Source organism: Camelina sativa, chromosome 13 (genome assembly GCF_030686135.1).
Source record: "Camelina sativa cultivar CO46 ecotype springtype chromosome 13, ASM3068613v1".
In the NCBI taxonomy this organism is placed as follows: Eukaryota; Viridiplantae; Streptophyta; class Magnoliopsida; order Brassicales; family Brassicaceae; genus Camelina; species Camelina sativa.
Genome location: NC_141892.1, coordinates 6285258 through 6309054, shown reverse-complemented (window position 1 = coordinate 6309054; position 23797 = coordinate 6285258). Strand labels below are relative to the sequence as shown.

General features: G+C 38.8%; 7 protein-coding genes and 1 long non-coding RNA gene across 14 annotated transcripts; 6 read left to right on the top strand and 2 right to left on the bottom strand.

Annotated features, from left to right (window-relative positions):
- The first annotated feature begins 317 nt into the window (after positions 1 to 317).
- Positions 318 to 3076, top strand: LOC104735617 (protein trichome birefringence-like 19). The gene is made up of 2 exons (XM_010455438.3): positions 318 to 952; positions 2125 to 3076. Exons 1-2 carry the CDS (start codon positions 476 to 478, stop codon positions 2929 to 2931), a joined length of 1284 nt encoding a protein of 427 aa, XP_010453740.2. The 5' UTR covers positions 318 to 475; the 3' UTR covers positions 2932 to 3076.
- Positions 3069 to 4892, top strand: LOC104735616 (protein trichome birefringence-like 21). The gene is made up of 2 exons (XM_010455437.3): positions 3069 to 3914; positions 3994 to 4892. The coding sequence occupies exons 1-2, from the start codon at positions 3069 to 3071 to the stop codon at positions 4753 to 4755; spliced, it is 1608 nt and encodes a 535-aa protein (XP_010453739.2). The 3' UTR covers positions 4756 to 4892.
- Positions 4840 to 6816, bottom strand: LOC104735615 (uncharacterized). Its single transcript, XM_010455436.3, has 6 exons — positions 6369 to 6816; positions 6081 to 6203; positions 5798 to 5986; positions 5628 to 5709; positions 5361 to 5425; positions 4840 to 5285 (listed from the first exon to the last, which is right to left on the bottom strand). Exons 1-6 carry the CDS (start codon positions 6651 to 6653, stop codon positions 4983 to 4985), a joined length of 1047 nt encoding a protein of 348 aa, XP_010453738.1. The 5' UTR covers positions 6654 to 6816; the 3' UTR covers positions 4840 to 4982.
- Positions 6817 to 7156: 340 nt separating this feature from the next.
- LOC104735614 (glucan endo-1,3-beta-D-glucosidase) lies at positions 7157 to 10481 on the top strand. Its single transcript, XM_010455435.3, has 2 exons — positions 7157 to 9403; positions 9916 to 10481. The coding sequence occupies exons 1-2, from the start codon at positions 7631 to 7633 to the stop codon at positions 10393 to 10395; spliced, it is 2253 nt and encodes a 750-aa protein (XP_010453737.1). The 5' UTR covers positions 7157 to 7630; the 3' UTR covers positions 10396 to 10481.
- Positions 10482 to 11776: 1295 nt separating this feature from the next.
- LOC104735610 (isoprenylcysteine alpha-carbonyl methylesterase ICME) lies at positions 11777 to 15007 on the top strand. Of its 5 annotated transcripts, none has more exons than XM_010455433.3 (11): positions 11777 to 12333; positions 12686 to 12762; positions 12859 to 12928; positions 13071 to 13151; positions 13395 to 13469; positions 13663 to 13764; positions 13856 to 13993; positions 14072 to 14137; positions 14213 to 14356; positions 14433 to 14523; positions 14618 to 15007. In XM_010455433.3, the coding sequence occupies exons 1-11, from the start codon at positions 12026 to 12028 to the stop codon at positions 14777 to 14779; spliced, it is 1314 nt and encodes a 437-aa protein (XP_010453735.1). In that variant the 5' UTR covers positions 11777 to 12025; the 3' UTR covers positions 14780 to 15007. The 5 variants fall into 5 exon arrangements, with proteins under 5 accessions (XP_010453735.1, XP_087337657.1, XP_087337658.1 ...); XM_087481531.1 differs by having other exon boundaries at positions 11909 to 12333; positions 12691 to 12762; XM_087481532.1 differs by having other exon boundaries at positions 11909 to 12333; positions 13676 to 13764.
- Positions 15008 to 15716: 709 nt separating this feature from the next.
- On the bottom strand, positions 15717 to 21845 carry LOC104735612 (uncharacterized). Of its 3 annotated transcripts, XR_015578124.1 has the most exons (12): positions 21709 to 21845; positions 21534 to 21595; positions 21358 to 21419; positions 20148 to 20237; positions 19475 to 19641; positions 18945 to 19036; positions 18733 to 18848; positions 18358 to 18509; positions 18206 to 18283; positions 17647 to 17797; positions 16796 to 17419; positions 15717 to 16657 (listed from the first exon to the last, which is right to left on the bottom strand). It is a non-coding gene; the product is annotated as an uncharacterized LOC104735612 (long non-coding RNA). The 3 variants fall into 3 exon arrangements; XR_015578123.1 differs by lacking the exons at positions 18206 to 18283; positions 21358 to 21419; positions 21534 to 21595; positions 21709 to 21845 and adding an exon at positions 20319 to 20434; XR_015578122.1 differs by lacking the exons at positions 18206 to 18283; positions 18945 to 19036; positions 20148 to 20237; ... (1 more) ...; positions 21534 to 21595; positions 21709 to 21845 and having other exon boundaries at positions 18733 to 18865; positions 19475 to 19848.
- Positions 15986 to 17534, top strand: LOC104735611 (zinc finger protein CONSTANS-LIKE 1-like). The gene is made up of 2 exons (XM_019235055.2): positions 15986 to 16938; positions 17051 to 17534. The coding sequence occupies exons 1-2, from the start codon at positions 16222 to 16224 to the stop codon at positions 17399 to 17401; spliced, it is 1068 nt and encodes a 355-aa protein (XP_019090600.2). The 5' UTR covers positions 15986 to 16221; the 3' UTR covers positions 17402 to 17534.
- On the top strand, positions 20619 to 22244 carry LOC104735609 (zinc finger protein CONSTANS-like). The gene is made up of 2 exons (XM_010455432.3): positions 20619 to 21509; positions 21745 to 22244. The coding sequence occupies exons 1-2, from the start codon at positions 20736 to 20738 to the stop codon at positions 22099 to 22101; spliced, it is 1131 nt and encodes a 376-aa protein (XP_010453734.1). The 5' UTR covers positions 20619 to 20735; the 3' UTR covers positions 22102 to 22244.
- The last annotated feature ends 1553 nt before the right edge of the window (positions 22245 to 23797 follow it).

Below are 23797 nucleotides of genomic sequence, written 5' to 3'. Positions count from 1 at the left end.
AAATACATAAGTAAGTTATACCCAAGACTTGTAGCCTAGTGAATTGAAATACTTCCGTTGTTGCGTTATCTCAGCTAAAATCATATACAACACAAGACATGCTTTTTTGAAAATCAAATTACAGTATTTGTGACACTTACATATATATAACAACAACCTAAAGCCTAATTACATGTGTTTATAGAATTAAATATCATTTAAACGTCCAAATTGCCGACAAAAAACGTCCATATTACTGGAATAGTCAATCACCTTGTGAATTTATTTGTTTCATTGGTTACTTTAAATTTCTTCTGCTGGCTATTTTTGCAATAATCATAACTCATAATTTAGATGTGACACCTACTCTTTTTGTTGTATTACAAAGAATTCACAGATCTTTTTGCACAACTTATAAACAAATCTAGTCCCAGACTCTAGATATAGTCTTCCTGCTTTCTCTCCTCTCCCTATCTGATCATCTATCTTTCCTACAATGGAGCTTCTTCATTCTGCAACATTTCCAAGTAAACAAAAGCTACTCATCGTAGTGACCATCGCCACAGCTCTATTCACCATCATCCCTCTTTTCTACCCTTTTCTTGAAGACCCTAACTTCTTCCTCAAGCAACAACCTCCAAGCCAAAGCAGCATCATCAAGCTCCAAAACCCCGTCGTAGCATCACACGAGGGCTGGGACATATTCTCTGGAGAGTGGGTTCCTAACCCTGATGCACCTTACTACACAAACACTACGTGCTGGGCGATACACGAACACCAAAACTGCATGAAGTTTGGAAGACCCGACACGGATTTCTTCAAGTGGAAATGGAAACCTTACGGCTGCGTAGATGGCTTGCCTGTTTTTGACCCGTTCCGGTTTCTTGAGATCGTGAGAGGTAAAACTATGGCGTTTGTTGGTGACTCCGTTAGCAGAAACCACATGCAGTCTTTGATCTGCCTTCTCTCTCAGGTAACACCTTTTTCCCAACATTATTATTTTAGAAAAGCATATTAATAGTTATTATTCGTCTCTGTTTTTGTTGGGACATATATTGCTTAATTTACAAATTAAAGTTCTTCTTTTTATTTCCAGCACAATTTTGAATTTTCTAAAATAAGAATTTAAAATGTATGATGTAAACGGATCAAAGTATTAATTTGTCCTTAAACCCACTTTTTAGTCATTAAACCCGCTATAGACAATTTTCAGTTTAATTAGCCAAAAATTGCATTAAAATAAGTAAATCATAGTTTAGTACTCAAGAAGATTATTATATAACCACTCGTGACTTCGAAGTAACATTATAATCGATGAGCTTCTATAACTCGAATCATTAGGTCATAGACTCGTACGTATATATGACTTAATTATTAGTCGAAGTTACACTTTTGATAAAGTAGTTACTGTAGTATAAACGAAGTTATATGTGCATCATTACTTCGATGAGATTGAGATCATATACCCTTATATTAATAAGTGTATGCATTATACAGATATTAGTTGACATGTATGTTAATATTACCTAATTTTTTTATTAAATTATATAACTACTCAATTAATTGTACAAATACAAGATTGGTTCGTGCATAAAGGTGATTTTGGTTCACCGGTGCCACAATTATTGAAATAATGTTTTCTTATATATAAAAAATAAGTAATTATGAAACAGGAATGTGTAGTCCGTCCAATGATTTTGGATGTACTAATTAAATAAGTTTACTTATGTGTAAAGATTCTGAAAAGGAAAAGAAATTATAGAATATGACATTTCCACAGAGTTCATTAGCTAAACTAATTGAATGATCAAATCGCATAAACAATATCAAAGAGGGATGTATTGTCTGTCTTCTTTTTGTTAAATTTTTGGTTTGGATTTTTGTGCGCTGATTGATGAATCGAATCTTATCTGAATTTGGTTTGTTTAAGATATAATAATAATGTTTCCTCTTGTTTTATAATCAAAAGAAATTCCAAGCTCTACTTTAGTACGATTTGGTTACAGTAATATGTTCAAATTCAATAAAATGAAACCAAAATGAATCATTTCCAATTGTAGTTTTGATCAATCTGTCCGGATTGAAGATTCTTCATAGTTCATATTACTTAGTTACTCGAGACTAAACTTAGATTAAACATTCCAGGTTGAATATCCGGTGGATGCTTCGGTCAAGGATGACGATTATTTCAAACGATGGACATACGAGACATACAATTTCACTATCGCCGCATTTTGGACACCACACTTGGTAAAGTCCATAGACCCCGGCCTGACCCATCCCAAGTATACTGATATTTTTGACCTATACCTAGATGAGGCGGACGAGAGTTGGACAGCAGATATAGGAGACTTCGACTATGTGATCATCTCCTCTGGCCATTGGCATTACCGTCCATCGGTCTACTATGAAAACCAGACGATCATCGGTTGCCATTACTGTCAATTACAAAATATAACCGATCTCACAATGTTTTACGGGTATAGAAAAGCGTTTAGAACCACATTGAAAGCGATCTTGGACTCAAAGACCTTCAAAGGGGTTATGTACTTACGGACTTTTGCACCATCACATTTTGAAGGCGGGTTATGGAACGAAGGAGGAGATTGTTTGAGGAAACAACCTTATAAGAGCGACGACCATGCTCAAGATGATACGACAAGGAAGCTACACAAGATTCAGTTGGAAGAGTTTTGGAGGGCTGAAGAAGAAGCGAAGAAGAAAGGGAAGATGTTAAGACTACTAGATACGACTCAAGCGATGTGGCTAAGACCTGATGGTCACCCGAGCCGCTACGGCCATATGCCAGAGGCCAATGTCACGTTGTACAACGACTGTGTTCACTGGTGCTTGCCCGGTCCCATTGATAACCTCAATGACTTCTTGCTTGCTATGCTAAAGAGAGAAGAAGACAAAGGATTATTGGCTCAAGTTCGGAAAATGTTGTCCTAATGAGTAATGGACCAAGCCAAATCAAGTCTTATGTTTCTCTCTCTCTCTCTCTCGTTTATTTAATTATTTTAAACGACATGGTCAACGGTTGTGCCTAGTTATTGGATGACCACTACCCCATATATACATACATATTTATGATAAACTCGGACACCATTGTCTCGAAGCAGACAATGGAGGTTCCTCTGTTTGCAATCCTTCAAAGGACACCACGAGTTGCAGTTACATTAGCATTTGTTCTGTTTCTCTTCACTATAGTCCCTGCTCTATATTCTCTCATCGCAAATCCAATCTTACCTCTATCAATCTCATCATCTGAAACTGATCGTTCCTCTCCAGTCAACCATATGCATTTCAGTCATCTTAATATTTCATCAACTCAAATTCATTCACCCGTGAATGGTCCCATTCCCGCTCCACCCGACCATTCACCTTCACGTCATCGGAAATCTTCTTTCCATCGTAGTCCTACACCCGAGAATGGTCCCATTCTCTCTCCAACCAATCACACACCTTCAAGACAACGGAGTCCTTCATCTGATCAGATTCTTTCACCTAAGAGTAGTCCGATTACTGCTCCACCACATTGGATGTCTTCACCCGCTCAGAGTCCTTCACCTGTGAATGCTCCTATTCCCGCTCCACTTAATCAGACGTCCCCAGTCAATATATCACCATCAAGGATGCAGAACAGAGATGATGAGCAAAGGTGTGATCTTTTTACCGGGGAATGGGTACCGAACGAAGAAGCTCCATACTACACCAACACCACTTGTTGGGCTATACATGAGCATCAGAACTGCATGAGGTACGGGAGACCAGACACCGGGTTCATGAGATGGAGGTGGAAGCCGGACGGATGTGATCTCCCAATCATTGATCCTCAAGAGTTCTTGGAAATGGTTAGAGGGAAAGCCATGGGGTTTGTTGGTGATTCCATTAGCAGAAATCAAGTTCAATCTCTCTTGTGCCTTCTCTCTAAGGTAAAAAATCCAATCTAATTGTCAATGATCACCATCTAACCAACATCTCTCTGTGTGTTGACTTTTTAATTCCTTGTAGGTGGAATATCCTGAAGATGTTTCCCCTTCACCAAACACAGATTTTAAAGTATGGAACTACACATCATATAACTTCACTCTTCATGCCATGTGGTCACCATTTCTAGTGAAGTCTACTAAACCTGACCCAACAGATCCCAAGTTCAAGTTCTTCAGCCTATACCTCGACGAGTATGACACTGCGTGGACAAGTCAGCTCGACAAGCTCGACTACCTGGTTATATCATCTGGCCACTGGTTTTACCGGCCGGTTATTTTCTATGAAAATAAAAAAATCTCTGGGTGCCAATATTGTTCGTTACCAAACACTACTGAATTGCCTTTGGACTATGGATACAGGAAGGCTTTAAGAATTTCTCTAAAAGCTATACTCGAAAATTTCAACGGTTTGGCATTTTTAAGGAGTTTTTCTCCTCAACATTTCGAAGGTGGGGCTTGGAACGAAGGAGGGGACTGTGTCAGGACACGACCTTACAGACGAAACGAGACTATACCCGAAGGTTCAGATCTCCAGGTTCATGACATTCAGCTGGAGGAATTTAGAGCGGCAAAAGAAGAAGGGAGGAAGAAGAAGGGTTTCAGACTAAAGTTAATGGACATGACTAAGGCAATGCTATTGCGACCAGATGGGCATCCTGGGAGATATGGGCATCTACAGAATGCGGGGGTGACTTTAAGAAATGACTGTATTCATTGGTGCCTGCCTGGACCTATCGATACTTGGAATGATATTTTGCTACAGATGATGAAGACAGAGAACTAGAAAGCATCCCTCAAGAATGAGTAGAGGAAGACCAAATATCTAAAATCAAGAAAAATGTAAAGAAAATTTATGTAGAAGTCTCAGTATTCAAATGCCGTATATTATAATGGAAGGATCAGAAAATCATTTGAGAACAATTATCGTATTCCTATAAATTTTATATGCAGTATATTGACCCCTTTGCGCAAACTAAAAAGCACAACAGAGCACTCTTGTACACAATCTTCTCAAAAGGAAATTTTGATGAAAACCAGGACGTGCAAAGCCAAAATGTAGACGACAAAAGCTGACCTGAGATACATAAGCCTCGTTTGGGTCTCATTTCTTGTAGCAAATGTATATGGAAGGTAGGAATGACCATCAACTTCCTGGTCTGAACCAAATCCTCTATCTGAATTTGTTCTCTTAAATCTGTTCCTTGCAGCGTTCCCTTCAACGTTAAAGCTCTCATACCTTCTCCACAAACTGTTTAGTCTCTCCAACTCCATCTCATTCGAATGAATCTCACCAACAATCCCCTCTGCTTGTGCCTGATAGCATATCAAAAGTTTCTGTTAAGAAACCGTGAAAAGTAAAGGTGGAGACTAATTTGGCTTAAGATGGACCTGCTTTGCAGCTAACTGCTCGATTAGACTATGAAGTTGTTTATCCAGTGTCTTCTCTCTCTGAGCTGTGAAAGCAAAAAAGTTCTACTCAGATAATGTGAATGAATAGTTCACGCTATCAACCTATCTAATGGAACCAAAAACAAATCTCTATTGGATTCTAACTGAAAATAAGCTATTAAGAAAGACTTTTGGTGTCATAAATGTTGAAGACGTGATGGTTCTGAATGGTTTTAACAACTAATAAGATTTGATGACAAAAAGTACCTGGAGAAGGCTGCTTCAGTGCTCTATCCTGTATAACAGCCCAACTCCTCTCTAAATCCTGAACTTTTTCTTCCATTGAACACTAAAAGGAAAATATAACTTACACTGCCATTAGATATAAAGCCAGGATTAGAGAACTCTGTACCCATAAAGGTAAAATGAAAACCAACCAAATCATTCTTTTTGCTCTCCAACTTCTCTAGCATAAAAGATTTCATAGCCTCAGTATCTGCTTCATCTCTTCCATTCCCATCACGCTGAACAACAGATTCACCAGAGCTTTTGGACTGACTTGCTTCTAGAGAAGCTTGTGCATCTTCCTGCTCAGTTTTCAAGTTTTCCTCTACATCTTCTAGCTCCTACAAACCATATGATATCAGGCAGAGCATAGACAAGAAAAGAACCACACTCAATGTTTGAACAAGAAAACGTCAATCATCTGGGGTAACTCACCTTCAACTTTCTACGAAGAGAATCTGCTTCATTCCTTTTCTCTTCTATTTTGGTCTCACAGGTTGATATTGCATTCTCATATGCACTGTTTTCTTCCAGCAGCGTCTGCTCTCTCATTTGTGCCTAATTGCATTACCAAAACAAGAACCATGAGGATCATACCATTTCCCTCTGTAAGATGAATCACTTCAAAACCAAACAAGCCATATCCATTTCAAGACTAATCCTCTAATGCAATTGCAAACACATGATTCCAAAATCAGCTTTCACTCTTTCGGTAACTCAAACCTGTTCACGAGTAGCGGAATGCGAATCAAGCTGAAGAGTGAGAGCGGCATTGGAAGCGAGGGAGTGAGCAAGAAGGTGAGGCAGACGCTGGGAGATATCCGGTGGAGGCAATCTAAGCCGTAGATCATGGATCGAACGGCTGAGGGTTGTCGCTTTTCGGCCAAGCTCGTCGACGTATCTCTGCTGCTCCTCCGTGAAAACAAGTGGGATCCGATCTTTCTCATCGTCTCCTTCTTTTCCATTTTTCCCGACGACATCGGCGGCCCAAGCTAGTAGTCCGGCCATATCTGTCTCTTCTTCTTCTTCTTCTTCTTCTTCTTCTCCGTCTCTTTGGTAAACTAGCAGGAGGACGATCACAGAGCTAAACCGAGATGGTTGGTGCTTAAACCGGGACGGTTCGGTTACATTAGGTGAAATTCAATTGTTGGTTTGGTTGACGCGCAAAATGGCTTTTACTTTCTACTATCCATCCTATATATGGGCCTCAAAAAGGCATTGTCTATCAAACATCAAACCCAATCTCTATCAAATCAGAATTTACAACTAATTTTCTTTTATCTTATAGAATTTTTTTATCTTTAATAACTTCTGTTAACATTAAGTAATACTATAAGAAATGTGATATGTAAATCTTGAAGATAGTATTATTTTAGGGATATATATATATATATATATATATAGATATATATATAAATGCATTGAAAGCAACATTTATGAGCCAAAGAAATGTAATATGCATTGCCGCGTGCTTACAAATTTACACATTGCTTGCAATCAACCCTCTTACTCCTTTGGTAAGCAAAACATCAAATCACAAACCTCAAGAATCTTCCAAAGCTATCCACCAAATTTGGAAATTTTCCAAATGAACCAATCCAAATCAAACATGTGTCATTGACATGTAAAAATCGACACGCATACCACTTAAGTTGGTAACTAAACACTACTGTTGCAAATAACTATCCTAGAAAATTATTGTAATCAAAACCATATTCGTAATTATTTTACTTGCGTTTAAATTTGGGCATATTTCAATATCTTGTGTAAGTTTTGCATCTATAGCAAGTCTCCTGCACGTTCCCAAAACCTTAGCTTGCAAACCAACTTCTATTATAAATTCACAAAACTACCCTACTACTTTTCTTTCTAACCATACAAACCCCACAATCGTCTAAACATTTAATTAAAAACAACCCCTTTACTTTTTGGTAACTCAATATCCAAATCCGTCGTTATCTCTTTCTCCTCTTGACTAAGCAAAAATGTTGAAAAAGGTGAGGCGAAAAGTCAAAGTCTTGATCACCAAACCCTTTAAAAAGCACAAGAACAGACCTTTAATAAGACCTCCATCACCACCACCATCAGAGCCATCATCTCCACCGCCTCAAGAAATGTCTTGCTCAAGGCAAAGAAACACTCCGTTTCTCTTCCCGAGATCCACTTCCTCTGTTTTACCCGACCCGTCTAGTTTCTTCAGCAACGATCTCCTCTCATCTCCTCTCCCTACAAACTCCTTCTTCCAAAACTTCACTCTCAAAAACGGCGACCAAGCTGAGTACTTTCACCCTTACATCATCAAACCATCGCTCTCATCTCTCTCCATCTCATACCCATCTCTCTCCCACAACTCTGCTTTCTTCTACGAAGCTTTCAACGCCGACATCACCATCACCGGATCAGATGGACCCGACCCGCATTCTCGAAAAACTCATCTCATCTCTTCCTTCAGCGATCTCGGCGTCACTCTCGATTTCCCTTCTTCTAACCTCAGATTCTTTCTCGTTAGAGGAAGCCCTTTCATCACATGCTCTGTTAACTCCTCCATCACAATCTCAACGATCCACGCGGTTTTATCTCTTTCCGGTAACACCTCATCAACAAAGTACACCGCGAAGCTCAACAACAACCAAACATGGCTAATCTACGCCTCTTCACCAATCAATCTGACCAAAGACGGCGTCTCTTCAATCAATTGCGGTGGTGGGTTTTCCGGTATCATCCGTATCGCCGTGTTACCAAACCCAAATCCAGATTTCGAATCAATCCTAGACCGGTTCAGTTGCTGTTACCCAGTTTCCGGCGACGCTGATTTCACAAAGCCCTTTGCTTTGGAGTACAAATGGGATAAACGAGGCTATGGAGATCTCCTAATGCTCGCTCACCCTCTCCATCTCAAGCTTTTATCAAACAACGATTGTTCAATCACAGTTATAGAGAATTTCAAATACAGCAGCATCGACGGAGACTTGGTAGGTGTCGTTGGAGACTCATGGGTTTTGAAACCAGACCCTGTTTCCGTTACGTGGCACTCTATCAAAGGAGTTCAACAAGATTCTCACCAAGAGATCATCTCAGCTCTAATCAAAGACGTTAACGCTTTGGATTCATCAGCTCCGGTGACGAATTCGTCGTATTTTTACGCGAAGTTGATCGCGAGAGCAGCGAGGTTAGCTTTAATAGCTGAAGAAGTTTGTTATCTCGATGTGATTCCAGCGATCAGAACTTACCTGAAGAACATGATCGAACCGTGGCTTAACGGGAGCTTTGAACCAAATGGGTTCTTGTATGATTCTAAATGGGGAGGTGTGATAACTAAGCAAGGATCGAGAGACTCAGGAGCTGATTTTGGGTTTGGGATTTATAATGATCATCATTATCATTTAGGTTACTTTGTTTATGCGATTGCTGTGCTTGTAAAGATTGATCCTTTGTGGGGGAAGAGATACAAACCTCAAGCGTATAGTTTGATTGCTGATTACATGACGTTGGGAAAGAAGGGGACTGATTCTAAATCTAAATCGAATTCGAATTCGAATTACCCGCGTTTGAGATGCTTTGATCTTTTCAAGCTTCATTCTTGGGCTGGTGGTTTAACGGAGTTCGCTGATGGGAGGAATCAAGAGAGCACGAGTGAGGCTGTGAACGCGTATTACTCTGCTGCTTTGTTAGGGCTAGCTTACGGTGATACACATCTGGTGGCGGCGGCTTCCACGGTTCTGACGTTAGAGATTCACGCCGCGAAGATGTGGTGGCAGGTAAGGCGATTTTTTATTATTAATTACTCCATTTAATCTGAATAAACCAAATATTGAACCGGATAAAATGGCATTGAATCGTACCGAATTGAGAATGATCGACCTAAAAACCGGAATTTGGTCGTAATGTCTTATGTTTGGTTCGGTTTTTGGTTTGCGTTTAAAATGTTTTTGGCATATAAATAGAAAACCACATGGAAACTGAATACTCTTCGGTTCAGTTTCGATTTTGATACAAACTTTATTTTATAAGTTGTAATTTTAAAGAAATTAAGGGTCGGATTGGTTAGTGACAGTGTTGTAGACTTGTAGTTAACTAGTTATTGGTTAATTGAGGTACAAATACAGTTTTTCAATTTTTTTTTTTGTAGTCTTAACCAATCCCATCCCAATATTTGATATCTGACCGGCTGATCCAAAACTAAGAATTGGAAAACCCAAACCAAACCATAATTCTAAACCGATTCATGTTACCTTAGTCTAATTTGACTTACTTTTCTTGGTGGTGGCAGGTGAAAGAAGACGACACTATATACCCTCAAGATTTCACAGCGGAGAATCGTGTGGTTGGAGTTTTATGGTCAACAAAAAGAGACAGTGGCTTATGGTTCGCACCCAAAGAATGGAAAGAGTGTCGCCTCGGTATACAGTTATTACCGTTGCTTCCTGTGTCAGAAGTTCTGTTCTCCGATGTTACATTCGTGAAGCAGCTCGTGAACTGGACAATGCCCGCGTTGGGGAGAGAAGGCGTCGGAGAAGGGTGGAAAGGATTTGTCTATGCTTTGGAAAGTATTTACGACAAAGATGGAGCAATGGAGAAGGTTAAAGGATTAAACGGGTTTGATGATGGGAACTCTTTGAGTAATCTGTTGTGGTGGATTCACAGTAGAAAGAGTGATCATGATGACTACTATGAAGAAGACGTTGAAGGTGGATACGGTGGTCATGGTGGTGGCGGGAAGTATTGCTCGTTTGGTCATTATTGTAATTAAGCTTTATAGGTTGTTTAGTTTTTGGTGTGATAAACTTAAGCCTTCGGTTAAAATAAGTTTGATTTATAAAATAAACTTTTCACATCGATCATTAATCTTTCATATTGAGAACTACATAGTTTTGGGTTCAGTAGATGTTTATAGACAATACAAGAATTTTTAAAATTACACATAAGAAAGGAAAAAATCATTTTTACAGCTAAACACAACATTGAGAATCTCTCTATGTGTCTAAAGTATTATGAAGGGAAAAATCTGTCATGTGCATGTATGGTTTTTGTGTCAAGTGGATCCCGTGGCGACTTATGTACATATCTTGAAACTCCTTCTCGAGAGAAGCTATGGCATCTTCATAACGGTTGTTGATATGCTCCATTGCAAACTCCTTCAAGTATTTTAGACACCCTTTGTCGTTATAAGGACATATGATTGCTTCTTCTTCTGATCGTTGAGCAGATGCGAGGAACAGATATATTGATAAGACAAGTGTTATCAAAAGAACGTAAAGTGTGGTACAAGGAAACACAAATCTAGACGCCATGGTTTTTTTTTGTCAATGCTTTTGAGAGAGAGCAATAAAGAAATCAAAGAATATGGCCACAAACGAAATCTGAATATGATGGATTGTGACTAAACTATCTATATATATATAGTCATTTAGTCAATGACAACAAAGTCTTTTTTTTTCTATTTTTAATTGGGATTTCTTGTGGATATGTTAGTGCTTCATGCATGATTATCGAGTAATTAGCTGATCTTCTGTCGTTTTAAGAAAATATTTGGGTGTGTTGGTTTTTGTAAAAGATAAAACCATAACCGTTGTTTCTTCCAAAAATGATGGACGAGACGTGGCTACAAGACTACAAGTAATTTGGATAAGGAAGGTCCACTCCATTTTATCTTTTGTTTATCCAAAAATAGATTTGTTTTGTTTTGGCTTTGCAAAAGAAATTTATTTTCAATACGTTTCTGATGTTCGTATAGTTTCAATACCAATATATACCATGTCGATGCAAAAAAAAAAAAATAAATAAAAAAAAATAGCATGGTATGGTTCTAGTAGTTTGGTGGGTGGGTGTGCCATTGCGCCAGTACATGATCTTGAACTTTCTCTAAAAGAAGATTCTGAAATATTCGTCACACTTAGGACCCACTAGTTTAACCTTTTCCGAACGTGGTAAGACATCTAAAGCCACTCTACTCCATCCAAGTCGTCACTCTCCTCCATGATTTGCCAGTATTAGCTTCCAAGTCGTCACTCTACTCCATCCAATCAAAAAAAAATTGACTAACAACTCTTTTAACAATTAAAATAATAAATTTAATAACTTTTACGATATAAAATTTATTAATTAAACATAAAAGATTCGCTAATTGTGGTATGCGACATTTGATTCTCTTTAATCACACACTTCTAGTTCATTACATGATAATTATACGGACGGGGGTTGAAAACGTCGTCGTATTGTTCAACACTTTTTTTGGTTTATAATCGAGTCTTCCTCTCGGAGAAGGGAAACGAAAAAGCGGAAAAAAGCGGAGAAAACCAAAAAGTTTAAAATTAAATTAGAGAGAAAGAAGAATCTTTGGAATTGAGATCCACTCTTTCACGTCGTAGAAGAAGAAGAAGATGCATTCGCCTCTTCAGACTCAGCAGCCGGAGCATCGATCCCGGCCGATGATGATGACCTCGACTGTATCGGAGATCGAGGAAGTTATTATACCCGATGAAGACGACTCCAATACAACAACAACAACGACTCTTCTTAACGCCTCCAACGGTGAACAGATACGTCGTCGAGTTTCCGGGAAGTCGCTGGTTGACGGAGGAAATCGTCGGATTTCCCGGCAGCAATCGTTCAGCCGCGAAATAGGTCACGCGGCAGCTGAGACGTATCTGGTTACTAGACTTAGCTTCAAGCTTCTTCGTTACCTCGGGTACTTGAATCTCGGATTTTTTTCCCCCGGTTTAATTGATGATTACGCCTATGGAACTCGTGATTTAGTTTTATACGTGTATGTATTAGCTGGCTTTGAGCATATGTGTGCACGATACTATTTATAATCATTATTGCGTGAGATTTGAGAAGTATGCTCTAATTAGTAACGTACTAACGTTACTCTATATTTTGCTGTTGTTTGATTCACTCTTGGTTGCAGAGACTCGCATTTAGTTCCCCCCCTGTATCTTGCAAGCCTTGAAAAATGTTATTTTGCTTTTCAAAATTCTGTTGCTTGTTTGTTTTCCATTTCAGAAGGAGTTTATCTGATTGTTGAAAGTATTGTTCAGGGTAGGCTATCGATGGATGACAAGATTATTTGCTCTTGCATGTTATGCTATGTTGCTTATGCCTGGGTTTCTTCAAGGTTTGATCTTTGAGAAAATTTATCTAAAGGTCTGTTTTTAAAATTGGAAAAGTAGTTTTGATTTTCTCATGATATAAGTTTGTATATCTTGTGCAGTTGCATATATTTATTTTTTCTCATCGCAAGTCCGGAGGAGTATAGTGTATGGACATCAACCAAGGAACAGGTTTGTGTGTGAACTGAATTGAATCTTGTCTTCTCTTTTCACCTTAGCAGAAAGCGGTGTGTTGAATGCCTGCTCTTATCACATCACCTTACGTCTGATGAGACATTTGATGTGTTGCATGTTATAAACGGCGATTTGGTAGGCTGGATCTGTACTTACCGAGCAACAATGATGGGATGAAGCCGGTTGTGGTTTTCGTGACCGGTGGAGCTTGGATTATTGGGTGAGTTGCACATCGTAGTTACAACATTCTCCTCTGCATAAGATTGAAGTTTGTTTGTTTTACGATTTCTCATGTCCTAGTTCCAGTGCACAGTTATAGAAGTTTTTCTCTCGCTGTTTTTTTGTTGATGTTTGAGTGTACAAAAGAAAAAGTGAAGATCCTGATTTGCTCTGTAGTCTTGCACTACTAGATGAAGTCGCGTGTTAATAAGTTCATGTTTGCTACACTTGTGCTGATATTTAGGTACAAAGCTTGGGGCTCGCTCTTGGGAATGCAACTAGCAGAAAGGGATATCATTGTCGCATGCCTTGACTACAGGTAAAGATAGTACACAATAGAAAGCTAGTGTTCTTTTAAAATATATTTCTTACTCTGGATTCTACTTATGTGGTATAGTCCACACAGAATCGAAACTATTTAAGCTCTGTTTGGAGCACTTTAGGATTTGAAGATGATTGAAACTCTAGATTCGTTTCATGCATTTACTAAGCAATCCTTCCTTTTGGTCTAGGAACTTTCCTCAGGGAACAATTAGTGATATGGTGACTGATACTTCTCAAGGGATCTCATTTGTCTGCAATAACATCTCTGCATTTGGAGGTGACCCCAACAGGTTTCAACTCATTGGCTTTGGTTTTATTTACCATTTAATTTTCAAAATATCTCTCGTCTATTGAACTGCATGTATGTGCTTGTCTCTGTAGGATCTACCTGATGGGGCAATCAGCTGGTGCTCATATAGCCGCTTGTGCTCTATTGGAACAAGCTACAAAGGAATCAAAAGGAGAGAGCATCTCCTGGAGCGTTTCCCAGATGAAAGCTTATTTCGGATTATCTGGAGGGTAACTTCTAACCTTTGCTTTTGGATTCCCCATTTGGTATACAGCAATGGATCTGCTTATCATTTTGAACTTGAACAGGTACAATCTATACAATTTGGTTGATCACTTCCATAATCGTGGCCTGTATCGGTCGATTTTCCTAAGGTAAATGCTCGGTTAATCAAATTCCAAACGTAGTCAGTTAATTTATCTCTTTAATGTTCAACTCCCAACTTGTAGCATAATGGAAGGAGAAGAGTCCTTTGAAAAATTCTCTCCGGAAGTAAGATTGAAAGACCCAGTTGTTGGAAAAGCCGCGTCCCTAATGCCTCCTATAATACTTTTCCATGGATCCTCAGATAATTCCATACCATGCGATGCAAGGTATATATAATCGTCCTCTTGGATTATACATGCTAATTAATCCTGTGATTTAACTAAAACTTCCTCCTTTTTACAGCAAAACTTTTACAGACGCTCTCCAAGCTGTAGGAGCCAAAGCCGAGCTTGTTTTATACAGCGGAAAGACGCATACCGACTTATTTCTTCAGGTAAGCCACAGAAACAACCGTACATTGTGTCACACACACATACACTTAGCTCAGTGTGGGTATAATAGAGACTAATGAGAGTGTTTGTTTTTAGGATCCCTTAAGAGGCGGTAAAGACGAACTGTTTGATGACATAGTCTCTGTGATACACGCTGAGGACAATGATGCGCTGACCAAAGACTCATTGGCTCCTCCCAGAAAGCGTCTCGTCCCAGAGTTGTTGTTGAAACTGGGTCGTGAGGTTAGCCCTTTCTGACGGCCAAAAAACGAAAAGAAGCTTGCTTGGTTTGTTAATTATCTGTTTGTATCTTTAGTAGTTGCCCTGTATTTTCATTTTTTTTTTTTTTTACTTTCTGTAGTTTGATTTGTTTCTGTAATTATCTGAAATTCTTTACCTCTGATGTGCTTGAAGATAAAACCTATTCCCTTGTAACTCAGAATTTTAATCAACAAGAGCGAAATAGCTTATCTATGTTACTCAAAAGTGTCAGTCAGATTGCAAACTCCTAGTCCTAGTCTTATGTTTTGTTTGGTCTTAAGACCCTAAAGATAATTAATTAACTAACTAATGAAAACAATTGTGTGTTTTGTTTCGTGTTTGTGATTCAATGCCGTTAACTTCTGAAATTGTTATTTGCATCGTCATCCACCAAAATTTATTTGACCCGTGTAGATTTAAACACATCAATGTGATTAATTCCACAAGTTTGAAATCTAATACAGCTAAAATCTAGATAATATCGAGTTTTATCATATTTCTCAAAAGGTGATAGAGATGTGACCAACGCTGATGGACTCGTGCATGTTTTGTTACTATGAATATGATGGTGATCATATGCAAATTGGGTTTGTATAGACAGACCATCGGTGATGTTGATATAACCAACCTTATTCATCTTTTGACTGACCCACCATTTGCTTCAACTTGTGGCTCATGTTCTTCCTAATCTCTAAGACTGGAAGTTACTTGGCAGATTCCAATTGGCTCTTAAGATCTCCACCGTTTCTCACGTCAGCTTGACCGACCTGATGTAGAAGCAAACAAATTTAGGACAGGCCGTATTATTTCCAACATATCAAAACCAATATATGGTTAACGAGTTATCACTCTCTTAACAATGCAAATATATGCCTCTGAGACTCAAAGCCTTGCTTTGGAAAGAAACAACGGTTAAAACATGACAGAAGTGAAGAATCAAGATAAACATTCAACTAAAAAAGGCTAATGGTCAAGCCAAAGAGCTACTTATCTTTCCAACTTTACCAAAAATAGTAGTAGATAAGACGAAAATAGTTAGAAGTTGCAACCTTGATGGCAACATATGGATGGGTCCCATAACCTTAGGTAAAACTGTTTACACAGAGAGAGAGAGAGAGAGTAGTAAGTAGTAGCTATTGGTGTAGCTTTCTTCTCCATTGCAAAGACATATAAGTAAGACAATGAGTTATTTGTTCACATTTTCCTGATGGGTTGATGATTCCAAAAGCTGTAAGCATCTGTAGACTGGACCCCATACATAAGCTTGTCAGAAACTCAGTCAGCCACACAACTTCTCAAGGCCACTAACTTCTCGCCACGTGTTCATCCCTCAGGACTCTATCCCTTCCTTGGCTTTACCATTCCACAACTAATATTAGCCTTAGTAGTCCCCTGCTTTTAGATACTAAATCTCTCAACACCATTGCATCTGAGTTAATATGTTGAAAGAAGAGAGTAACTGGGCACAAGTCTGTGATTCATGCCGATCAGCCGCATGTACCGTGTACTGCCACGCTGACTCTGCCTACTTGTGCACTAGCTGTGATGCTCATGTTCATGCTGTCAATCGTCTTGCTTCTCGCCATGAACGTGTTCGAGTCTGTCAATCATGTGAGCGAGCTCCAGCTGCCTTTTTCTGCAAGGCAGATGCTGCATCCCTATGCACAGCCTGTGACTCAGAGATTCATTCTGCAAACCCACTTGCTAGACGCCATCAGCGAGTTCCAATTCTGACGATATCTGGAAACTCTTACGGTTCCATGGAGACTAACCATTCATGTGAGACAACAGTGACAGATCCAGAGAACAGCATGGTGGTGGTAGGTCAAGAAGAAGAGGATAGAGATGAAGCGGAGGCGGCTTCGTGGTTGTTGCCTAATTTAGGGAAAAACAGTGGTAACAACAACAATAGTCAGAACAATGGCTTCTCGATTGGTGACGAGTATCTGGATCTTGTCGATTACAGTTCAAGTATGGATCAATCCAGTCAGTATCAACAACACCGAAACGTACCTGAGAGGAGTTATAGAGGAGATGGAGTCGTTCCACTTCAAGTTGACGAATCAAAGAGTCACAAGCACCACGAGGAACTGAACTTTGAGTTGGGCATCACCTATGCTCCACCAAGCTCCTCCAATGGTTTAATAAGTCATATGGTAAGCTTTTGTATTATTCAGATTCTTTACTATAACCAGCCTGCTGTTTCTCTTCATCAGACACACTAATCGATGAACTAAATGTCTAAGAATGTATTTGTATTCTCATTAGGTACATGTTTCATCTATAGACCTCGGAGTTGTGCCAGAGTCAACAACGAGTGACTCAACAGTATCACACCCAATATCGCCCAAAGCGGTAACAGACCAAATACCTGAACCTCCAGCTCAGATGCTCAGTCCAATAGAGAGACAGGCTAGAGTTATGAGATACAGAGAGAAGAAGAAGATGAGGAAATTTGAGAAGACAATACGATATGCTTCAAGGAAAGCGTACGCAGAGAAAAGACCACGGATCAAGGGCCGGTTTGCAAAGAGAAAAGAAGTCGATGCAGAGGCAGACCAAGCTTTCTCCACTACGCTAACGTTCGACACCGGATATGGAATTGTTCCTTCATTATAAAGCCCTCCTATGACAAAACTAAATTCCATGCTTAGTTATTACCTCTGTAATGCATAAATACGTCAAAAGTTTTGTCTAACTAATACGAATCATTTAGATATATTCATATTTTGCTGCTGTTGCTACAACAAAATTTTCCCATTTGGTAGAAATCGTCCTATTTATGAAATATTACCACCATCCACATGTAACTCTGCTCTTCAGTCTAAATTCAAAATTTGATGCTATAAAGAGATATGGTTCACCTGAGCAAGTTGTACCAAGAACAGTTAACACGATACCACAGGTACCAAAGTAACTACTGATTCCTTTATTGGTGACACTTTCCACATCACTTGAACACGTCGAAGATAAATGATTCCACTTATGCCGCCCCGATACATTTTTCATACACCCCTGAGAAAATAAGGTTTTCACTCAACATGATCATATAATCAAAGTAGATTACAGAGATTAGTGTAATAAACATGTAAAACTTAAGAATTCAACAAACTATAGTTAAATTTACACAGTCAATAGTCATTTTTGGTAATGTGCTCACATAAAGTTGGACTCAGATGGCAAACAACCAATAACCCTGATTGCTTTAAGCTACTAGGTATAATTACGTTGAAGCATATTCTTTTGCCTGACTAACATTGGTGCCATATCCATTGCCCACGTAGTTCACTCTGATAAAAAGATTCTATCACTCACAACCAAGTAGTAGCAGAATATATCAATGCCTATGGACCATCCAAATGAACAAAGATATTCAGTTTGAGAAATCTATTTCTTTTGCTATCTTTTAGAATAATAGCTCACTTTTATATGCTCGCATTAAAGAATAACGAGGCATCAAACGGAAAAGAGTGACACTGTAAAGCCTTCACTTTTTGCCACCTGGAAAGGGCCATAGAGCTCAGCTTATCTACCACTAGCCATAACTGAGTCAGTGTAATATTACATTTACCCACCAGTGTGTTGTAGAATATGTTGTTGTTAGACCACATAAACGGTTCTCATTCATTCACTGAAGCCAGAAGTGTTCACTGCAGCAAGTTCTCAGACCACCAGAAAAGGTAGTCAGTGATCTGGTTTGATCATGTTGCACCACATGCATATAAACCTAGCAAGCAAAACAAAGATATCGCCAGTTGCATATTATACTAGCATATCATCAACACGGAAACTTGAACTAGTTGTAGTAGAGTTTCTAATAAATTTCTTGTCAAGAAATTTTAAGATGCAATGACAACCACATGAACCACAAACGAATTTAAGAGCCAATAAAATGTTAGTATTTGGTGATGGATTCGAGATATCACGTGAAAGTGCACAAAGGTGATTACCTTTAGCTGAAGGTCACACTGCACTTTTTGCACTTTTCCTCAGATTCTCAAAGCCATGGAAGTGGAGAATCCGCACAATACGTACAGCTACAAGCTTTATATGGTCCCTTCTCACTCTTTGCAAGGAAATAGGCTTTCCGTAAATATGAAAGAAGTAAACTATTAGCAACCACGGAAAACTGATAAATAATGAAAACTAAAAAGCAATATACTTTTCTTTCCTCGATCTCTAGAATTGAGCCACAATAAGCAATATGCTTTTCCTCCAAAAGTTATCGATGCAAGTTTCATGCTATCTGAAGGCCTATACATGTGACAGAAGTTCAGAACAGCAACAACGATGAACTTTAATCTTGCAGATTCTCAAAGAGCAATAATAAGCAAAATACTATTTTCTTGAACTACAAGTGCATTTTTCATCATGAAAGCACTAAAGCCAAAGATGCCTCAACTTATCCAATTTGGCAGGATTAAAGATCTTACAAATGTAAAGAACCTAGAATCTTTTTTCTTTAGAATTCAATGATCATGAAACCATTTCTACATGCCAATACATTACTCATACCAGTAAATAACATAAAGAATTGTTAAATTCGAATTACCAAGGAAAAAAAAAAGAAAACCTTTTCAAAGTTTAACATTTACCCATATGGGGAAGAGAATTGCGGTCTAAGCAAATATGAAAGAGGAAGAGATGCGAAAAGTGTATCCTAGGACCAGCATTTTATACAAAAAAACTCACTTTTCAGCTCTGGAGATATAGAGTGAAGGACGCCACATGAATTTGGCCTCTAGAGCGTCCACCAAATCTCATTCTTTTTGGACCACAAAATGGGTATCATACATCCACTGGACTCAAAAGCGTAAGTGGAGCTAGTCCTCAAACCTAGAGAGTATCATATCCTGTAGCTTCCACATAGTAAATATTATGTGTATATCACCAACAAGGCAACTCAAATGTTGAACACATGAATGGGTCACCAAATAGCTTGCATTTGCTAAACAAGAAACTACCAAGCAAAGGTACTTTACACGAGTAGCTCAAAACTTCACGACTTCCCCTGCGATCCTAAAGCTACAAGTTGAGATCTAATAAAGCTGCAACAAATAGTAAACTCAAAACAGAGACTTGACAACACTCATGAGTCATATTTTGTTACTATGATGGTGATCAACTGAACATTTCTACATAACATATAGGGGCAGCATGTGATATAATTAACCTTTTCTTAGTTGGACACTATAATGCCTAATCTTTAGACTCAAGACTACTTGGCAGATTCGAGTTGGGTCCTCGAACATCTATAGATAGTAAACACTAAAACACTTTTCATCAGAAAATCATTTGGAAGTTTCAATTGCAAATCTTTCTAAATGATGCAGATGCAATCATAGATAATTGAACGATAACTTACCATATTCACGAGTATATTTAACCTTCTATAGGTAGTAAACCTGTAACTTGGGGATGGCTCTGAGACTCGAAGCCTTACTCGGAGATATACCTGGACAGTAATCACAAGGTTCAAGATGAATATTCAACTACGCAAAATTTGTATGAAGCCAAAGAGATAATCTAGCTTTACTTTAAATAAATTGAATATGAAAATAGTAAAAGGTGAGACGAAAAATAGTAACAAGGTGTCTGCAACACCAATGCATTATCTGGACCACTTCCTCTTGAGAATCTCTGCATTGCAAGTGGCAAAACCTAAGCAACTTGTGAACGGGTCTCAACGAAGTGCATAGGAGGAGATGTAACACTTTTACACTTTTACACTTTTAAACTTTACACTTTACACTTTACACATAAGCCTTTCCTAAAGCTCAAATAGCCGCAAGATGATCCAATAATATATAAGAGCCACTAACTCTGTGCCATGTGTAGGCACTCAGGATTCGATCTCCCTCTGCTTATTCTCTCACAACAGATATAAGCTTTATTAGCCCCTTCTTTCAGATACAATCTTTCACACCATCAAACTTACTACACCTGAGTTATTATGATGAAACAAGAGAGTAACAACATTGGTAGTGGAGAGAACAACAGGGCACGAGCCTGTGACATATGCCGATCAAACGCCTGCACCGTGTACTGCCATGCTGACTCTGCCTACTTGTGCACGAGCTGTGATGCTCAAGTTCACTCTGCCAATCGCGTTGCTTCCCGCCATAAACGTGTTCGGGTCTGCGAGTCATGTGAGCGTGCTCCCGCTGCTTTTTTGTGTGTGGCAGATGATGCATCTCTTTGCACAGCCTGTGATTCAGAGGTTCATTCTGCAAACCCACTCGCTAGACACCATCACCGAGTTCCAATTCTGCCAATCTCCGGAAACTCTTACAGCTCCATGTCCACTCATCACCAAAGTGAGACAACAATGACTGATCAAGATAAGTTACCAATTGTGGAGCAAGAGAGAGGTGTAGAAGGTGGTGAGGATGCCAAGAAGGTGCCGTCGTGGTTGTTCACTAACTCAGATAAAGATAAAGGCAATCATAATGACAATAACCAGAACCATGGGTTTTTGTTTAGTGATGCGTATCTTGACCTTGCGGATTACAACTCAAGTATGGACTACCAATTCACAAGTCAATACAATCAACAGCAACAAGACTGCGGCGTACCACAAACAAGCTACGGGGGAGATAGAGTGGTTCCACTTCAACTTGAAGAATCAAAGGGCCACCTGCACCAAAAGGGACAGAATTTTCAGTTCGATATCACAAATGGTTCCTCAGGAAGTCACTACAGCAACAAAGGTTCCCTAAACCATAACGTAAGGCTTTTGTATATTTGTTACCCCTTGAATTTAGCATCTTCACAATAAGCAGCAGGGTGCTTTCTTTCATCAGACAAACAAACCTACGAATAAACTGCCGACAGTTGATCTATAAAGTACAAAGAAATTTCACCAGAAGTCTATATTAAAAAACAAATATGCTTCCTTAAGCATCGACTCTCTTTAGTCCTCTTACCAGGGGGATTGAGAATGTCTTTGTTTCTGTCATTAGGCATACATTTCATCCATGGAAACTGGTGTTGTGCCGGAGTCAACACCACGTGTCACAACAGCTTCACATTCAAGAACGCCCAAAGCAACAGTAGACCAACTACCTGACCCTCCAAGTCAGATGATAGCCCCACTCAGTCCAATGGACAGAGAAGCCAGGGTCCTGAGATACAGAGAGAAGAGGAAGACAAGGAAATTTGAGAAGACGATAAGGTATGCTTCGAGGAAGGCATATGCAGAGAGAAGACCACGGGTCAATGGCCGGTTCGCAAAGAGGAGAGAAATCGAAGACGAGGACCACGAGTTCAACATAATGCTAATGTACGACATAGGATATGGCGTTGTTCCTTCATTCTGATACTCTTATGGCAAAAGTAAAGAGTACTAGATTGCACGCTGTAAATTACTTTTAGTTGAGATTCTGTTAGGTTTGGTGAAAACATTAGCACCAAATACCCTTTATGGAAATTACACAAAAATAAAAATAGAAGTGAGACTGAATACTCTCTAATAACACACAACACTGGAAGACCAATTGCTACTTTACAAACAGAACTAACTTTCAACTTAAAAAATAAAGTCGCATTAAGGTCACACAGCAGCTAGCTTGACTTAAAAAATATAGAACTACGATAGAGACAGAAGCTCAAATCACACTCCTCTGGCTCTGGGATGCATATTTTCCTTATAACCACTATTATGCAAAAGGGTCTGTAGTTTTGGCTAATTATTAGTTTATTACTATAGTATTCCTCTTTCTCTGCATTAGTTATTGTCTATTTAATACAAATCCCCATCTGTGACATATGCATCATCAAGAAGTGTAAACGCAGATTTCACCTTGCTAAGAGGGAAGCCAGGGTTCAAAGCCAATAACTTCCCAACAACCTGAACATGTGCAAGCTAAGAAAGTACCATCCCAGGACATTTTCACGCTTCCCTAACAAGAAGAAGGTTCAAATTGATAACACAGACTTTCACACAACATCTGAAATGCCATTAATCAACACGAAAAGCGTTCACTTTTTCAGTATGGCTCTCCGAAAAATGGGAAATACATTAGCAGAAAACCAGAATCCCTGAGTGAACCATGCTATTGTGAATGATTCCATCGAAGCATAATATTTTTCTTGATTGGGATTAGAGGTGATTTCAGCACCGAATATGCATTCCTGCGTGCTTTCTAGTATATATCACTAACAAATACTAAGAATACGTAAATGCCTATGGGTATGGACCATTCGCATAAACATATATACTTACTTCATGAAATCTCTTTCTTGCTCTTATCTTTTAGAATAAAAAAGCTCACATTCCAAGGTATATGCTGAAAAAAGAATGACAAGTGACAACGCAAAGTAAACAAGAAGTGTCACCGTAACTAAGGATTCTTTTTTTTTTTGCCATCTGGAAAGGGCCATAGAGCTAAACTTATATAGAGTTCACAATTCCATGATTAAGCTGCTGAGGTCTTCATGTACCATACGATAATCATTTGCTATCAAAAGATTTGGTTTTACACATATATGTTATCAGACAAAGATATGAGAGTGGTGTTACCTTGCCTTACCAATATGATTATGCATAACTTTTAGAAGAAATCTGATGATAGTAAGCAAAAAATATACAAGCAAAAAGTCTACTGAGCAGTGTATTCTACTTCTTACTAAATTTAGTAGTATCCGGTTCCTAGAAATAGAAGCCATCAAGCCATATATGTGTTCTCTATTTCAAGAACTTTAAGAAGAAATAACAACCAAGTGTATAGGCATACTAACTGTTAATGTCAAGAGTGATGGATTCGAGACCTGATGTGAAAAGTGCATAAAGTGATAAAAGGATGCTGCACTTTTCTGCGCTTTCCCAAAAATTTAAAGATAGTTTTTAGATCGTTACTCACATCCATGAAAACTTGAAAACAAGCCCCAAAACTTACAATCACAAGCTTTACATGGTCCCTGCCCTGAGCCTCCATAGATTCCCACTCTTTTTAACTTAATAATAAAAAAAAAAAAAAAAAAAAAAAACAGAACATTCTCCTTAATCTGAAGTAG

What these genes read in the sequence shown, in the direction of transcription:
- LOC104735617 (XM_010455438.3), top strand. Translation starts at nt 476, where the DNA reads ATGGAGCTTCTTCATTCTGCAACATTTCCAAGTAAACAAAAGCTACTC. An exon ending in TGATCTGCCTTCTCTCTCAG is followed by an intron (nt 953 to 2,124) that starts GTAACACCTTTT and finishes TAAACATTCCAG; the next exon opens with GTTGAATATCCGGTGGATGC.
- LOC104735614 (XM_010455435.3), top strand. Translation starts at nt 7,631, where the DNA reads ATGTTGAAAAAGGTGAGGCGAAAAGTCAAAGTCTTGATCACCAAACCC. An exon ending in CCGCGAAGATGTGGTGGCAG is followed by an intron (nt 9,404 to 9,915) that starts GTAAGGCGATTT and finishes TGGTGGTGGCAG; the next exon opens with GTGAAAGAAGACGACACTAT.
- LOC104735609 (XM_010455432.3), top strand. Translation starts at nt 20,736, where the DNA reads ATGATGAAACAAGAGAGTAACAACATTGGTAGTGGAGAGAACAACAGG. An exon ending in AAGGTTCCCTAAACCATAAC is followed by an intron (nt 21,510 to 21,744) that starts GTAAGGCTTTTG and finishes TTCTGTCATTAG; the next exon opens with GCATACATTTCATCCATGGA.
- LOC104735610 (XM_010455433.3), top strand. Translation starts at nt 12,026, where the DNA reads ATGCATTCGCCTCTTCAGACTCAGCAGCCGGAGCATCGATCCCGGCCG. An exon ending in GTCGCATGCCTTGACTACAG is followed by an intron (nt 13,470 to 13,662) that starts GTAAAGATAGTA and finishes CTTTTGGTCTAG; the next exon opens with GAACTTTCCTCAGGGAACAA. An exon ending in TATCGGTCGATTTTCCTAAG is followed by an intron (nt 14,138 to 14,212) that starts GTAAATGCTCGG and finishes CCCAACTTGTAG; the next exon opens with CATAATGGAAGGAGAAGAGT.
- LOC104735611 (XM_019235055.2), top strand. Translation starts at nt 16,222, where the DNA reads ATGTTGAAAGAAGAGAGTAACTGGGCACAAGTCTGTGATTCATGCCGA. An exon ending in ATGGTTTAATAAGTCATATG is followed by an intron (nt 16,939 to 17,050) that starts GTAAGCTTTTGT and finishes TATTCTCATTAG; the next exon opens with GTACATGTTTCATCTATAGA.
- LOC104735616 (XM_010455437.3), top strand. Translation starts at nt 3,069, where the DNA reads ATGATAAACTCGGACACCATTGTCTCGAAGCAGACAATGGAGGTTCCT. An exon ending in TCTTGTGCCTTCTCTCTAAG is followed by an intron (nt 3,915 to 3,993) that starts GTAAAAAATCCA and finishes AATTCCTTGTAG; the next exon opens with GTGGAATATCCTGAAGATGT.
- LOC104735615 (XM_010455436.3), bottom strand. Translation starts at nt 6,653, where the DNA reads ATGGCCGGACTACTAGCTTGGGCCGCCGATGTCGTCGGGAAAAATGGA. An exon ending in ATTCCGCTACTCGTGAACAG is followed by an intron (nt 6,204 to 6,368) that starts GTTTGAGTTACC and finishes TAATGCAATTAG; the next exon opens with GCACAAATGAGAGAGCAGAC. An exon ending in AGCAGTTAGCTGCAAAGCAG is followed by an intron (nt 5,286 to 5,360) that starts GTCCATCTTAAG and finishes ATATGCTATCAG; the next exon opens with GCACAAGCAGAGGGGATTGT.